Raw genomic sequence first — 15,033 nt, forward strand, 5'->3', positions numbered from 1 at the left:
CACCACACTAGCATCCCCCATGTCCACGTCTTGTTCTGTTAGTGCCAGTCACAGAGTGAGCACTCGATGTGCATCTGGCTCCCTTGGGGCAAACCCAGAGGCCCCAACTGACTGCTGGATGGGCAGCCCACCTTAGGTGAATGCGAATGAGCAGTGGCTAGACCGATATGGCAACACTCCACCAGAAGCAATGCGCAAATGCCTGGTCTCTGGCATGTATGTGTCGGTTAAGAACCTCCCATGTCCCATCACGTCTCCTCGGGTCAAGTAAGGATCGTCTTCTTCTCTCAGCACGGCGGCAGCAACTCGCAGTTGCTCCCCCTCGGGCCACTCCTTTCCACCATGTCTGCCCAGGACCTGCTTCGTGAGTATCAGGGCCACATCGTACCCCAGAGCTACAATGCCGGTTTTGTAGCCCTTAGCTACGTCGTCAGTCTTGTCGGTGCTGGCTCAACACTTGAGCTCATCAACCGACGAACGGGCCTTCGGGGTCTTTTCAATCAGTACGCCTCTCCCTCGACATTGTCGAGTCTAGAACCCCATTAGACAAGACATTGACTATAACAGTCTCCTACTTATGAGCTCGGCCGTTACTATGGGGGGAGTGTCCATCTGGTGTATGGTGGGTAACCGTGCTGCCTATATTTAATCACCTACCATGACTTACCAAACCTTCCGTCTCGCAGCATTTCATCGGCAACCGAGCTATCGATCTCGCCAACGGGGAGCCGGAGATGCAAGTTGCGTACTCGAGTGGGTTCACCGCCGTCTCATTCTTCGTTCCCATCCTAGTTCTCCTGACTGCCTTCATCGCCGTCGGCACCAACAATACCGTTTCATGGTGGAGGCTTATCAGTGGTGGTGTCCTCTGTGGCACTGCCGTCTGTGGAATGCACTACCTCGGCAACGCTTCCATCGATAACTATACATGCGTTTATCGACCTGCCTATGTCGTAGGATCTGCCATCATCGCCGTCGTGGCGAGCAACGTTGCCTTGGCCATGTTCTTCGTCTTCAGAGCCATGTGGGCCAACTCATGGTGGAAGAGAGTCATCTCGGCTGTGGTGCTCGCCGGTGCGGTATCGGGAATGCATTGGTGTGCCGCCGTAGGAACCCGTTACCGTCTGGTCAAGATCAAGCCCGAGGGCAATGAGCCGTCGAGGACCGCCACAGTGGTTGTGGTCATCTGCTTGGTAAGTCTATGGCTTGGCTCGACCTCGGGCGGATGTCGCTGACCTCGAAAAGTCGCTAGGAGCCTGTTTCATCATCGCAGTGTTGGCCGTCCTCAGAGCGAGAAACATGAGGAGGTCAGCCCTCCGCGCCCAGCAGATCACACTTGCTGCCGCCGTTTTCGACAAAGCAGGGAGGATCCTCGTCGACCCGGATGGATACATTCCCAGCACGGTCGTTACCGACTCCTTTTTGGAAAGGGTAAGAGCGAAGCTTCATTATACACGTAGTTCGACCGCTGACCAGCACAGAATACCAAGGAGGGATTCAGCATCGGCCACCCCTTGTTCCATTGGATGTTCCAAGCGTCGAGAAACTGGGGCATGATCTCAAGCCTTGTTGGCGGCATGAAGCAGCATATTTCACAGCTCCCGCATACTCGTACCCACAAGGACGGGCGCCACGGCATCCAACTTGTGAGCGAGCATGGTGAGATGATCGAGGGTTATGATATGATCTTTCGAGAGCTCTTCTGCCTCGCCGCCGCCGCTCTGGCTGACCGACTTCGAGAAGACCTCGCTTCGATCGGAGTCTTGTGGGACGAGATTCTGCCCACAGGTGCGAATGGCAGACGGGCACGACCTCAACTGCGGAAGCCATCTAGTGCAGGTGTCATCACTTCGGATGGTAGCGATGCCAACGAGGACAGCCATGGCAGCCTCGACCTGGCTGAGAAGGGCGTGGGTGCCTGGAAACAAGCTTATGGACGTGGCTCTTTGATGTTTCTGGTCCACCGTACCGAGTCGGACCGTGATTCTGAGCGATTCGCATCAGCTGGCTATCGCTTTGCTGAGTTGCATCAGGTCAGCGACATTATCAGATCAAGCATGCAGATTCAAAGTCACGAATTCGAAACGAAACTCCGAGACATGTCGACTTACACGGGCGAGCAGAACCAGAACCTCCCAGGAGTTCATCTCGGCTTCTTCGCAATCCGAGCTCGGGTGAGCTCTGGATTCGAGGTTCTCGTTAGGAAGGGTGCACGAAACCTTCTCCCGACTATGCCCCTCCCGCTCAAGTCTCTTGAAGACTGGCACATGCATTACCTCGCAAAGTTTGATAACATGCCGTTATCGAAAATTGCTCAGAGATGCAAAGAAGATTCCCAACGAAGCACTCGGGAGGCAGAATTCGCGGGACAGCTCACAGAGACCATCGAGTCTCTGCAAGAATGGATCCAGGAGCCCCTTTTCTATGATGCAGTCCTGACATCGACGACAGTTCGCATCCCTTGTCGCGGAGAAGAAGGAAGGACGGAAGCGACCATGATAGCGATGCGACTTGTGATCCCCATTCATTCGGTTCTAACCAGTCCCAACTGCGAGTTTGTACCCCTCAGTTTCTTCAAGATGCGCCAGGTGTCGGAGCAGTTCTATCAGGAGTTTGCACGGGGCGTTCATCGGGAATTCGGCCATGTTGCCAAAGCAGCAGATCGCCGTGAAGGATCCCCAGACAGCGGCGCAGGATTGTCGTCTAACCTGTGGCCTTTTGGTCGATCAGACCCTCCAAAGGGAAATCGACGGAAAGGGAAATCGGTGCCAAATATTGCCGGAAGGCGAATTTCATCACCTGATTCTACAAGATCAAGCTCGACTATCAACCTCTGCCCACCTACCGACGTCAACAGAACTCGTTCGATCGATTCAACAGATGGCTCTGGAACGTATCAAGCTCGGGATGAGTCGTCTCAGACGACACCGTCCTATGGTGGCATCATGGTGTTCCAGGAGATCACCATTGATGTTGAAGAAGGAAAAGAAGCAGGAAGGATCCAGAGCAAAGGCTCCGAAAGCTCGGATACCATCACCATTGAGAAGACGAACTCCACGACATCTCCGGCAGCAGGCATCGAGCTGCAGTCAATGGGCCACATCGGAACCAATGTGCAAGCCAATGTAGGGGCACGCAATGGACCGGCCCATTTCGCTTCGTTTGTGGATGTCCTGTTTGCAGAGACGGTGGAGAGCCGCTGAGATGTGGAACGCGGGGTTCCAACCAGGAGTAATTTGTGCACTCGCACGCGTTGACGTGAATATCTGTATATTAGTTGCCCCTTTCGGATCTTCCTGGATTTCTCAATGGAGGATCTAGAGATGTGTTGGGTCGTTGATTGGATGGCGTTGGTTGGTTGGGGCGGATGAAATGAACGGCAATAGACGGGACCAGGATAGAAGATACCTTGTACATAACATTGGTCACGGTTCGAACCGGAATAATGGATCAGGCAATTGATGATTTTGTTGAAGACCGGAACTCCGGAGAACATCAGCTGACGGGACAATGTCGATGCGAGTATCCGTAAGGCTCGGAGGGTTGATGTTGCGGGGAGTTGCTTTTGCGATTTTGGGGGAGAAGCGAGGAGGAGATGGGGGAGGAGAATGGGGGTTTGGATGGACGAAGGAAGGGCTGAGTGGGACAGCTGATTGGTGGGAAAAACGCTGCCTCAACCGCGAGAGCAGATGCCCCCAATCTGCGTTGCATCAGCAGGTAAGTGCAGCCTACCTAGGGTACCTGTTGGATGTATGTATGTAACCACTGCCTCACCCACCAGCCACGAGGCGTTGAAAGGTAGGTAATGAAAGGGGATGCGGGAAGAGGCGGATGAGCATCGGATGCATGAGAGGGATAATCCGGAGCTTGAGGGAATGAAGATGCAAGGAACAACGGCACAGTTTCCCCCATTGACAGACAACAATGCCCCCAAAGTTGAGAGCACTCAGCCGCCAGCTAACAAGGGTCCACACAAGCAAGCAAGCCAAGTGATGGGACGGAAAAGAAGCAGCCAAACTACCCCTGTCCTAGCGGATCGAATCTCCAATTCCCCTCAAACGGCACTTGTATCCATCCATGAGCCGGCGTTGGACCTCGTGATGAACAAAGAGCGTCAACGACTCCATTGTAGAGCGAGAAAAAGTACATCTTGCTAGGGATCACCTCTCGTATGCGCAATTCAATTGGCCACATGCCTTGCTGCCCGGGCCGAACGCGGGATAAAACCTTGAGGGGAAGAACAGAGGGAAGCGCCGTTCCCACGAAGTTCCCACCTTCCCCCACAACAATTGATCCAGTGACGTACCCCCGAGTCCACCACCTACCGCAGGGCAGACTGAGAAGTTGCGCTCCCGGTCTTGCATGTGTCAAAGCGAAGCATTTGACTCGACCCGAGTCGCGACTCGCGCGCATCCATCAGTTTCTCACTTTTCAGTTTCCCCCACTCTCCTTTTCATTTTCTCTCATTAGCTCTTTAGTTTCCACCTCGATTACTCTTCTTCTTTCATCTCCTTCTCTTGCTTCGTAATGCTTCGTTGGTGACGATCTTCATCATTCTCCCTCTTCCAAACCTTGGGGATTCACCCACCCTATCATCCTCCCTCCCCGAGAAACCCGCAAGCTCTCCCTAATCACTCTCGCGATATTTTGAATACCTACAGTTACCAATTGCTTTATCTGCGCCCTAGGAGCACCTGCTCTTCTCGAATCCTACACTCTCCAGCATCGTCTTGAGCTTCGGCTTCAGCTTCAGCGCGGCTTTAAGCTCGCCATGTCGCCCGCCGGCGGGGCAAGATCCGGCATCTTTCGCCGCTTCCTACTCCCCGGTGCAGTTGCTACGTCCGGTGCTGTCCTACTCTACAGCTACCGGCCGCGCGATTTCACTGGACATTCGTCTCCCGCTGTTCCGCCCCCTACTTTCGGCGCAGATGGCACCTTCAAGCTTCCTCGGTTCCCCCGCGTCAAGTCGCGCAACGAACAATTAAACCACCTTCGCGAAAGCTCGCGCCCAGACGTTCAGGAGTATGATATGCTCATTATTGGAGGCGGCGCCACTGGCGCTGGCGTCGCCCTCGACGCTGCTACTCGTGGCCTCAAAGTTGCTGTGGTCGAGCGCGATGACTTCAGTAGCGGCACCAGCAGTAAGAGCACCAAGCTTGTGCACGGCGGAGTGCGCTACCTCGAAAAGGCGGTTTGGAACCTCGATTACAGTCAATACATGCTGGTCAAGGAGGCTCTCAAGGAGCGCAAGTATTTCCTCCAGACGGCCCCTCATCTGAGCTCCTGGCTGCCCATCATGCTACCCCTCGACAAGTGGTGGAAAGCACCCTACTACTGGGCCGGTACCAAGTTCTACGATTTTCTGGCTGGTAGCGAAGGCATCGAAAGCTCCTACTTCCTCACCCGCAGCAAAGCTCTTGAAGCTTTTCCTATGCTAAAGCAAACAGACCTGGTTGGCGCTCTTGTCTACTATGACGGTGCCCACAACGACTCGCGCATGAATGTTTCCATCGCCATGACTGCCGCTCTCTATGGTGCAACTGTTGTCAACCACGCCGAGGTCACGGGCCTCTTGAAGGACGATCAGGGCAAGCTCTGCGGCGCCAAGGTCAAGGATCTCGTCGCAGCTAAAGATGGTCGGCCTACGGAGGATATCACTGTCCGCGCCAAGAGTGTCATCAACTGCACTGGACCCTTTACCGACTCGATTCGCAAGATGGACGACCAAAAGTGCAAGGAAATTGTCTCCCCGGCTTCTGGAGTTCACGTCATTCTACCTGGTTACTTCAGCCCTGGAAAGATGGGTTTGATCGATCCCTCAACGTCAGATGGCCGAGTTATCTTCTTCCTCCCCTGGCAAGGCAACACCATCGCTGGTACCACCGACTCCCCATCCACCATTTCACCCAACCCCCTCCCTGATGAGAAGTCGATCGAGTGGATCTTGAGCGAGGTTAGCCACTATCTGTCTCCTGAAATCAATGTGCGCCGAGGCGATGTCCTCGCTGCCTGGTCTGGTATTCGCCCCCTGGTCAAGGATCCCAAGGCTAAAAACACGGAATCTCTGGTTCGCAACCACCTGATTGATGTGGCCCCGTCAGGCTTGCTCACCTGCGCTGGTGGTAAGTGGACAACCTACCGTCAGATGGCCGAGGAGTGTGTAGATGCTGCTATCGATGAGTTCGGACTCAAGCCGAAGCCGGTCCGGGATGCTCCTCGAGTCAGCGGAACTGAGATGATTGACGACGGCGCGATCCTCGACGGTACATGCCAAACGCACAAGGTCCGCCTTGTTGGTGCTCACGGCTTCAGCAACACTCTTTTCATCCCTCTCATTCAACACTTCGGCGTTGAGACTGAGGTGGCAAAGCATCTGACTGAGTCCTATGGCGATCGTGCCTGGACTGTTGCCTCTCTCTGCAAGCTCACAGACAAGCGATTCCCTGCTCGCGGCGAGCGTATCTCCCAGCTGTACCCCTTTGTTGATGGCGAAATTCGCTACGCTGTTCGACACGAGTATGCCCAAACTGCTGTTGACGTCCTTGCCCGGCGCACACGGTTGGCGTTCCTCAACGCTCAGGCTGCTCTCGAAGCCCTGCCCAAGGTCGTGGACGTTATGACTGAGGAGCTCAAGTGGGATCGCCAGAGACAAGATCAGGAGTGGAAAGAAGGTACGTGCCGTTTCGTTGTTCCCATCTGTTTCTGCCTATTGTGGGACGTCTGCTAATCTCACTCCTCTAGCTGTTGCCTACCTGGAGTCGATGGGTCTACCAAAGCCCATGCTCACAACGACGCGTAAGCAGGTCGAGCAAGGAAAGCTTGACTTTGCCAATTCTCTTGAGTGGAAGATGTATTCGCGTCACGATAAGCCATCAGAGGACGATTGAGGGGTTGCCTACAGTTGCGAGGACAGTCATATGAACAACCAACAGGCGACTGGGAGGTCGATCGACTTGATGCATCATACGGAAGATGCCATGCTCATCTCCAATAGCCACGAGGCTAGCTCTCTTGAGTCAGGCCAAGTTTAGCATCAGCAGACCTCAGTGAGAAGGGGTTGGAGGGCATCACACCGGAGCATCAGTCCCGGAGGCGAAAGGGTGAAAGACACCATTGAGGACGTAAAAGTATCTAATTGTTATTCAACTTGGATAGGCAGTATCTCCCCCCACTGGAAAGAATAAGAAAAGGAAATCCAAACTGGATCTGAGGTGCCCATATCGCTCACCATCAACTCGAGACATTCCACAGGATGCTCAACTGACATGTTGCTGGCGCCACTCATACCTCCCTTGCCAAGGTTCAATTATAGGTCACGCTACACTTGATAAACATCTTGAGCGTAGTCCATTATCTTCACGAATGTGATAGCCGGGATAGGAAAAGTGGCGAGGCAGCTTCTTTTGTATATTTTAGACATTACGTCTAGTCAATTCCCTCCTAACCAGAAGGGGAGGTATCAAGATGTGCCATGGCTACCTAGGCGGACAAGACTGCCTGTCTGTCCATCTCTTTCTTTTCCTTAACCTCATCCAACATGCGTAAAAAAAGGCCGTATCATCGTCAGACCGGCAATCCAGGGCATCCCTTTGCGCCCGCCTGGTCGTTTATCGCCCCGTGTAAATGCAGTCTCATCATTCCCTGAAAACCCCCAAAGAGGCCTGGTGCGTACACCCAGTGCCAAATAATCTCGCCAAAGAAGAGAAGAACCTGGCCAACCCAAACCGATAATGCTGCTCCGTGAAAACAAGAAAACAAATGTATCCACAACGCCTCGCCTGCTATACGTCGCCATGACCTTCTATGAGTATCCTGTATAATGTTCGTGCATGCAACAAATACCCAACACTGGATAAAGTAAGAAAAAGTTGGGGAAAACAAAGCAAAGACAAGAAAAGAGCAAGACGAGGACGGTGAGGTCAGGTCAGAGAGCGCCTCAGATCGCCGTCTCGTACTTGCTCATCGAAGAGGACGAGCCAACGCGGAAAACTCGCTGAAGCAAGCTGGCTTTGCTGCCGTTGGCTCGTCGGTAGCTGAGAGCGATAGCGTCACATCCTTCGCTGGAACCCACAGAGGAACGACTGGGGCAAAAGTTCCGTCGGTCGAGTTCAGCGTCCCATCCGTACATGTCCTGGATAGGGGAGGCATAGCGGAATGATTCGCTGTCCAAAGTCGTTGGAGGACACGACATGTCCTCACTGATATGAACGGGACTTGGTAGGTAGTTAGACACGTCGCTCAAGGGTGTCGAACAAAACATCATGCTTTCTTGATCGCTGTCCGCTGCGAGCGAAGAGGCTGAGAGCGATGCCACAAGGGGACCAGAATGGTAGTAAGAGGCTGGTGCCTTGTGTTCCTGTCCCTTACATGCAGGTGTGCTTGTTGGCTGCAAGGAAGCCATCGGCTCCGAAGTCTTGGGAGTTCGTCTTCTCATCCTGATATTCTTCTGGACAAGAGTTGTTTTCCCACAGCTTCGAGCAGATTCCGGTCTTGCGGCCGTGCCGTCCCTAGAACCACCATATTGTCTGAGGTCAGGGTTGCGGTTCCAACCGAGGTCTGTCTGGATGGAGCCAGGCAGTAGGTGACCAGGGTGCGAGCTTTCTGGCCTCTGGTCCTCTTGCGAGTCCTCATCGGTCCAGTCAGCTTGGTTGGGCGATTCAGGTAACGACACGACCTGTGACCCTCATAAGGAGTCGTGATGCAGGTGAAGGCCTTCCGGAGCAGGGTGAGATGATGTTGGGGTGGAGCGAGTCCTTGAGCTTTTTCTGTTGAAGCCCAACTTGGCACCCATCTTCTTCCAGCCTTTGTTGTGTGCAGCCACAGCACGCTGAAGACCTCCAGGAGAGGTGGTGAAGCCCCATTCTGAGATGGGCGGGGTTGTCGGGGGAGTCATTGGCTCCATGCCAGGAGGGGAGTTGCAGTCGCTATCGTCGGTCATGGAGTCGGACTCAATGTGGTGCATCGAATTCATCGATCGGACTGGCGCGCCCATGCGGCTGTTGCTGTTGGAAGATCGTCGGGAGCCACGGGCATGTTCATCTGAAGGTCCATCAAGCTGCATGGGAGCTACAGACTGGAGGAAGGGGACCAGTAATGAGTCGTTCATAAGTTCATAGAGAATCCGACCTGTTTCAGCCAACTGTGATGGATGCGGGGGAGCAGGGCCGCAAGGAAGGTTGAGCAGCTCGTCACGGATGCGAGCGGGGATGTTGACCTCCCTCGGGGCACACGGGATGATGTAGACTTGCATAAGCTTCTCCCACAAAGCACAAACACGATCGTGGTTCTCTTGAGTTGGGTTCGGGTTATCGGTAATCATCTCGTTGTAGATGGCGGTATAGCGTTGAGAGTCGAGGGTGAATTCAAGGCTCTCCATGCAGTGGTTGTTGGAGAGGTAAGCCATAAAGGCAGTAAGGGTCCATGGTGGCGAGGCGACATCGAGGAGGATTTCGGCCAAGGATGGCGGTCGGGAGCCCAAAGCACCGTTGGGTGTTGAAGTACCGGACATGAAGGCCTCGCTCATAGGCCTTGAGGGAGCGGGATCGACATCGAAGAAGTCCTCAAAAGCGGAGGCGGGCTGGGGGGATGGCGGCGGTAGAGTGGGACTCAGGCACTCGGGAGATTGCCTCCGCGAACGCGACAAGCCCATCTTTCTAGGGTTGGGGCGCTCTGGTGCGTCCCAAGCCGTGTAGCAGAATAGTGAAAAGAACAGGTAGAAGAACGAATCGAAATTCTGAAGCGTTTATGAGGGAGGGGGCCGGTCTAAGTAATATGGATGTGGACGGAGTGGAGAAGGAGGTGTCGGCCGAAGCGGGTAATCGATGTCTGACGCAGTTAGACTGGCGTAGATGTTGATATGCTGGAGGCAGAAAGAGGCGCCCAGTCTAGAAGTAGGGCTGCCGCAGGGACGATAAGGCCAGGGGAGCGCCTGTCAATGTAGATCCAGGAAGAGTATGCTCAGAGGCGGCCGCAATGGTGACGACAGATATGTGGAGGAAGGTAGCTTTGTTAAAGCGTCAATCCGTACCACAAAGAACCAAAATTAGGTTTAGAGGGTTCCAACAACGAAGGTCCAAAGACAAATCGCGGAACAAAGGAGCGAAATGCCCTTACGGACAGGACGGGGAGCGGAATTGGTGATGGGACGAGATGGCAAAGCAGCTGTCTAGGGGTTGGCCGGCGTGACGTTTGGAGGGCTATCAGTCCCGAAGCGGTGATGGCGCAAGGTCGGGTCGAGGCCGTCGAACTTGAGGTGCCGAGGTTGCTAGGAGGCCCCAAGGGACTGGAATGCGATGGTCGTGGAAGCCGCGAGCCAGTGAATGGAGTCGGTGGGCGTCGGGACAGGTCGCAGACGGATCGCGGATGGTGGGTTATGCCAGAGGGCTTGGCATGAACCAGAGAGGATCGAGAGGAGTGAGAATGTCAAGGCTGGACGAAGACGACGAGAGTTTAGTGGCGTGGAGTCGGTCGTGCGTCTATCGAGCGGACAGGCGAATGTCTGGAGCGAGAGTCCTGGCTGGGAAAAAGAGACACAGTTGATGTCAGGAATGCGGACCTGGGGAATCCAAAGTGTAATAACGGTCCAGACCCAAGGTGAAGGCGGACGTGAAGGACAAAAGAGCGTGGGCGCGGCGGGCGTATGCACGGCGTCGGAGGAGCGCTAAGGTTCAGTCGAGGGCGGCAGATCTGCTGGCTGGTTGGCTGCTTTGTCCTGATTTAGGTTTTGGGATCTTCGGAGGAGAGGGAGGGGAAAGCAGTTTACAGTTGAAGCGTAGAGCGATGCGATCAGGTATGTTGATGATGCGTTTATCGCCTGGGGGACAATTGCGATGAGAATGAGACAGGCAATGTTGATGAATGTGCCTGATGGTCGAGAGCGAAGCTGTAGAGGCTGTGTGTGTCGTCACTCGTGATTTGCGGGAACAGACCCAGAAAAAGGAAGGCGACCAGAATGGGTGACGGGGGTTGGGGTCGAGCTTGTTTTAAACAGAAGACACCCGATGGGGGTTTTTTTTTCTTCGCCTTTTTTTCCTCACCATTGGTGAATGAGGAGAAGCCAGATGGGACAGAAAGAAGCCAAGGGTGGAGGTGGATGTGGAGATGAAGAGGACGGGATACACAGGACAGGCCTAGGATAGGTAGGTGTGTGTTTAACCAAAACGACGTCAACAACAGACCAAAGGGAGGGACGGCAGGTGCGAGTGGAGGGTACGATTGCAGCGGAGGGAGCGAGGAAACCAGACGATCGGGAGACGACCGGGTTACCGTAAGGGACGGAAGGTACGACCACGGCGTGCACGGGGTGCGGGCATGTGCCAAGCCTACGTAAGAACAACCCGCAAAGAAGGGGAGAAAAAAAAGTCGATTAAACCCAGACGCGACCGGAAACAGAGGGACCAGGCAGAGACAGCCTGCCAGGTGGAGGTGGAGGCGGAGGCGGCGGCGGCGAACGGTGGCGGCGACAACGACGACGATGGAAGGTGCAAGGAAGGGAAGGGCCAGCCAAGCCAACCCCGACACAGCCAATAGAACCCACGAACCATCCAAGCCACGATGGTCGGGCATGACTCCACACAGATCAAATTCATTGCATTGCACGGGATGGATCTCCATACGTAAGGTACGTACCCCTATCGAGCATCCCGTCGGCACAGGTTGGCTGTCCAGGCTGATTGCTTGGCTCGCGAGGGCTGGTGACTGTCAGGACCAGCAGGGGTCACACAACAGCTTGCTCCATTATGGGTACTTGAACAGGGGTTCGGTTCGCAGCCTGGTGCTTGAGGGGGGAGGGTGAGGAAGGCATCCAGTGGTCCTTTTTGTGCCCTTTTCTTTGACCAGGAAGACACCAAAGAGTGTGCCACTACTACGGTGTAAGGCTTCCTCGATTGGTAAAGGGGTAGTCTATTCAATGCCTCTCCAGAGAGCCAACGGCAGTGCACGGGTACGTGTCCCGTTCTCTCTTGCTCCCGTCTCAGCGGGGAATTCGGCCACTGGGGTGAGATCTAAGTGGGTGATGGATAGCAGGCTCGCAGAATTCCCCAATTCATCACATCATCCAACGTTGACGGGAAAGCCTAACAACCTGACGACGCGGAGGAGAACGGAGGGCATCGCTTCTGATTCAGGCACGTGGCTGAATTGACTTGGGCCATGATGGCTCGTGAAGGGGAAAAAAGTTCTGTCAATCCCGGACGAATATCTTCAGTCAGGCAAGTCACGGACAACGCCGAGAGCTATGTTGGCGCTCGTGCGATTATGTAAGGCGCCTATCCAACAACAGGTAAGGCTCGAGCGCTGGCAGGTCCGAGGCGAGTGGCGAATCAGTGTGGCCGGACCCTGACGCAGCCAAGGACGAAACAAGCAGCACGAGAAAAAACAGACGTGTAAGCAGTCAACGGGCAAGAGGAACAACATAAAACCACGACGATGCCATGGAGACAGAGGCGATCATTGATGCTCCACACGATATGCAAACATGCATGCCTTCTTTGGAGCGAGCTCGTCTGTCTCGTCCTACGGGAATACGATCGGGCACCACGTTGATCCCACAAGGGTTCGTTCGTCAAGCCAGCCCGGCGAAGCCACTTACTTGGTGGGCCTGAAGAGAGCATGACACAGAAAGGGTAAGATTCAGAACAAGGCCATGACAAGGAAAACGACAGGGACTGGCAGTGGAGATGGTCAACTAGAAGGACACTAGAAGGGCGCGAAGGTGGCCAATGGTGGAGGCCGACTGGAGCAGGCTGCGAGTCCCAGTTCCTGGGCTGAATGAAGTTTACTCATCCCGCTCTTGTTGCAGTCCTTGTCCTAGACTGTTTGTCTCGCTATCGTCCAGCGCATTCTCCCAATCCTCCCTTTTCGTCGCCATGGAAGCCCGAAAGCCACCCAAGAGGCCCGAGTAACATGGACGGGAGATCGAGCTGCACGGGAGATGGTGTGGGGGCTAGTGGTAACCAGAACCAATCCAATTCGAAGAAGTCCAAGGAAGGGCGCGTTCCCCGCACGCTCTCACCCCAATTGCCCTTTTGTAATCTGGGTGAACCAGGGATTCAGCAACATTTGCAGATAAACGCCGCCTTAGTTGACGCCCCAAAGGTAGCGTTCGTACGTGGGCCGTGTAGCAATTGGCACAGTCAACCGCGCAGTCGCCCTCTGCTTAGCAATGTCGACGTATGTAATCAGGGAGTCGGGTCATTCTTAACTCAACTTCCATCTGAAAAGAGTTGATGGCGTTCACAAGACGCACATATACACACGTCAGAGAGCTGCACGTCCAAAAGACTCTCCATCCCCAAGTGGTCCCAACTCGGAAATAGGAGATTTTCACTTAGTTAGCCTGTGATCTTCAAGTCCCAAGATCGTCATCGACCGCTAGGTGTCTTTTCGAGCAGGATCACTGCGTCACGCCTGCACCGCAGCGCTATCCTCACGTGCAAAGGGACGATCATGCTCCCCTTTCAATAACATCATCTCCTGTGTCTCAACCTAATGGTACGCTGCGACAAACCAAACACCATCTACCAGGCCTACATGCTGCCGCGGCCATAGCACAGCCAGCGCCCTTTCATCATTGCCGTCACCACTCCTTTCATTCCGTCAAAGACATGGGAGCCTCCGGCCCAATAACCTCTACAGCCGCCAGCCATAGACGCTCGCACCGGCCAAAACCACAGGACGATGAGGCCGTTGAACCCTGGGGAAAGGTTGCACGTTTTGCTCGGCACAATCTCAGCTTGTCATTGTTAGCAGCCGCCGCCGCCCTCCTTCCCATGTCTCGGCTTGGCGCTGTTTTCCTGCCATCTCCGCCCGATCACAGCACCACGCCTGTTTTTCTGCGTCCTAACCAAGCATCCCGTGGACCTGCGCTGCTCAGGGCCATCATGGCGCCCTCCAGGAACCTCTCAGGGGTGGGCCTCGCAGTCATGGGCCCCTTGCCGTGCAGCGCGAGGCCGAGACAGCACGAATAGCGACGCGCCGTGACTAGGCCCCCGGCCCCCAACCCATCTTGGCTTTGCCGCTAGAGGACGGTAGCTCGGCCGATCGCGATGAGCACTAGGGATGTTTCCTGGCCCTCCCCTGTCGTACCATTCCCACCTCTCGCTGAACCTGACTGGCTACATCGTTTCTGATCTCTCGTGAGGAGAAGATGGGCAACGCCCGCTTCTCCAAGCGGGCTAAAGGGCACTTCTCCAATGTGGGCGCCTCCTCTCGGCACTCAGCGCCTCGTTAACCATCAATCTGGTCCCGGGACATTGGGGGAGTGGATGCGACTGCTTACAGCTCGTCATCCATCCCATCCTTTCCAGCCGTTTGGGTTTGCGGCGTCGCAAGTCAGCGAGTGCACCACTCACATGGGAGGGGAAAACCGTCAGCTACATCATCTGTCGCTTTGGTGATGATACATAGCGCACCAGGATGACAACCCACAATATCCTATACTCCGTAATTCGTCAGCCCCTGGAAATGACGGTGAAGGACGGTGAACAGTTCGGCGCGTCCCGTCACCCTGTGGCCGACTTCGCTCCGAACCGCAACAGGCTCATACACCGAATCGCGTATCACGACCATCACTGCATGTCTCTGTGAGTTGCCGAGCCGTTCAAAACCCGTGCAACTGCAGACCTCCTACTAGTCTCAAATCTCTCCATTGAGACAACCAATCGCGACAGCGACAGCCAGGTGTGCGAACAGGTTGGAGATGCGCCCAGGGACGACACAGCAAACACCATGAATAACCGCGCTTAGGCGAGCGATTGCGGCATCAGATGGGTCTCGAATCGAACAATTCTTAGCAACAGAATCTCCCCCTGCCATGGCAATCTTTCCATGGCCCAGATATGTGTCATAGCGGCAAGCGACTGGGCCGTCTCTCCCCACCTTCCCCTTCACCACCTCAACTCCAGCAAACACCTTGAAAGGCTTGGACTGGAGAAGACGGGGTTGCTGGGTGCTGTCGGAATCGCGGCGACTGTCCACCCAATGGTCGCAGACCGGTGGCCCAAGTCCGTTGCCGTTCCATGTCTGATCTCATGA

At 54.8% G+C, this 15,033-nt stretch overlaps 3 protein-coding genes across 3 annotated transcripts; 2 read left to right on the forward strand and 1 right to left on the reverse strand.

The window, feature by feature from the left end:
- Nucleotides 1-342: 342 nt before the first annotated feature.
- LRP88_06996 (FAD dependent oxidoreductase-domain-containing protein) lies at nt 343-3,203 on the forward strand (the record flags this gene model as incomplete). The annotated part of the gene is made up of 5 exons (XM_083243533.1): nt 343-503; nt 568-622; nt 687-1,193; nt 1,246-1,431; nt 1,482-3,203. The coding sequence occupies 5 exons, from the start codon at nt 343-345 to the stop codon at nt 3,201-3,203; spliced, it is 2,631 nt and encodes an 876-aa protein (XP_083100757.1).
- A 1,568-nt stretch (nt 3,204-4,771) lies between these two features.
- LRP88_06997 (uncharacterized protein) lies at nt 4,772-6,887 on the forward strand (the record flags this gene model as incomplete). Its single annotated transcript, XM_083243534.1, has 2 exons — nt 4,772-6,671; nt 6,742-6,887. The coding sequence occupies 2 exons, from the start codon at nt 4,772-4,774 to the stop codon at nt 6,885-6,887; spliced, it is 2,046 nt and encodes a 681-aa protein (XP_083100758.1).
- A 1,049-nt stretch (nt 6,888-7,936) lies between these two features.
- LRP88_06998 (regulator of G-protein signaling domain-containing protein) lies at nt 7,937-9,649 on the reverse strand (the record flags this gene model as incomplete). The annotated part of the gene is made up of 4 exons (XM_083243535.1): nt 7,937-8,283; nt 8,368-8,608; nt 8,667-8,674; nt 8,836-9,649. 4 exons carry the CDS (start codon nt 9,647-9,649, stop codon nt 7,937-7,939), a joined length of 1,410 nt encoding a protein of 469 aa, XP_083100759.1.
- Between the last annotated feature and the right edge of the window lie 5,384 nt (nt 9,650-15,033).

The sequence above is a fragment of the Fusarium phalaenopsidis genome, assembly GCF_050370095.1.
Source record: "Fusarium phalaenopsidis strain FUZ10S chromosome Unknown contig_32298, whole genome shotgun sequence".
Taxonomy (NCBI): Eukaryota; Fungi; Ascomycota; class Sordariomycetes; order Hypocreales; family Nectriaceae; genus Fusarium; species Fusarium phalaenopsidis.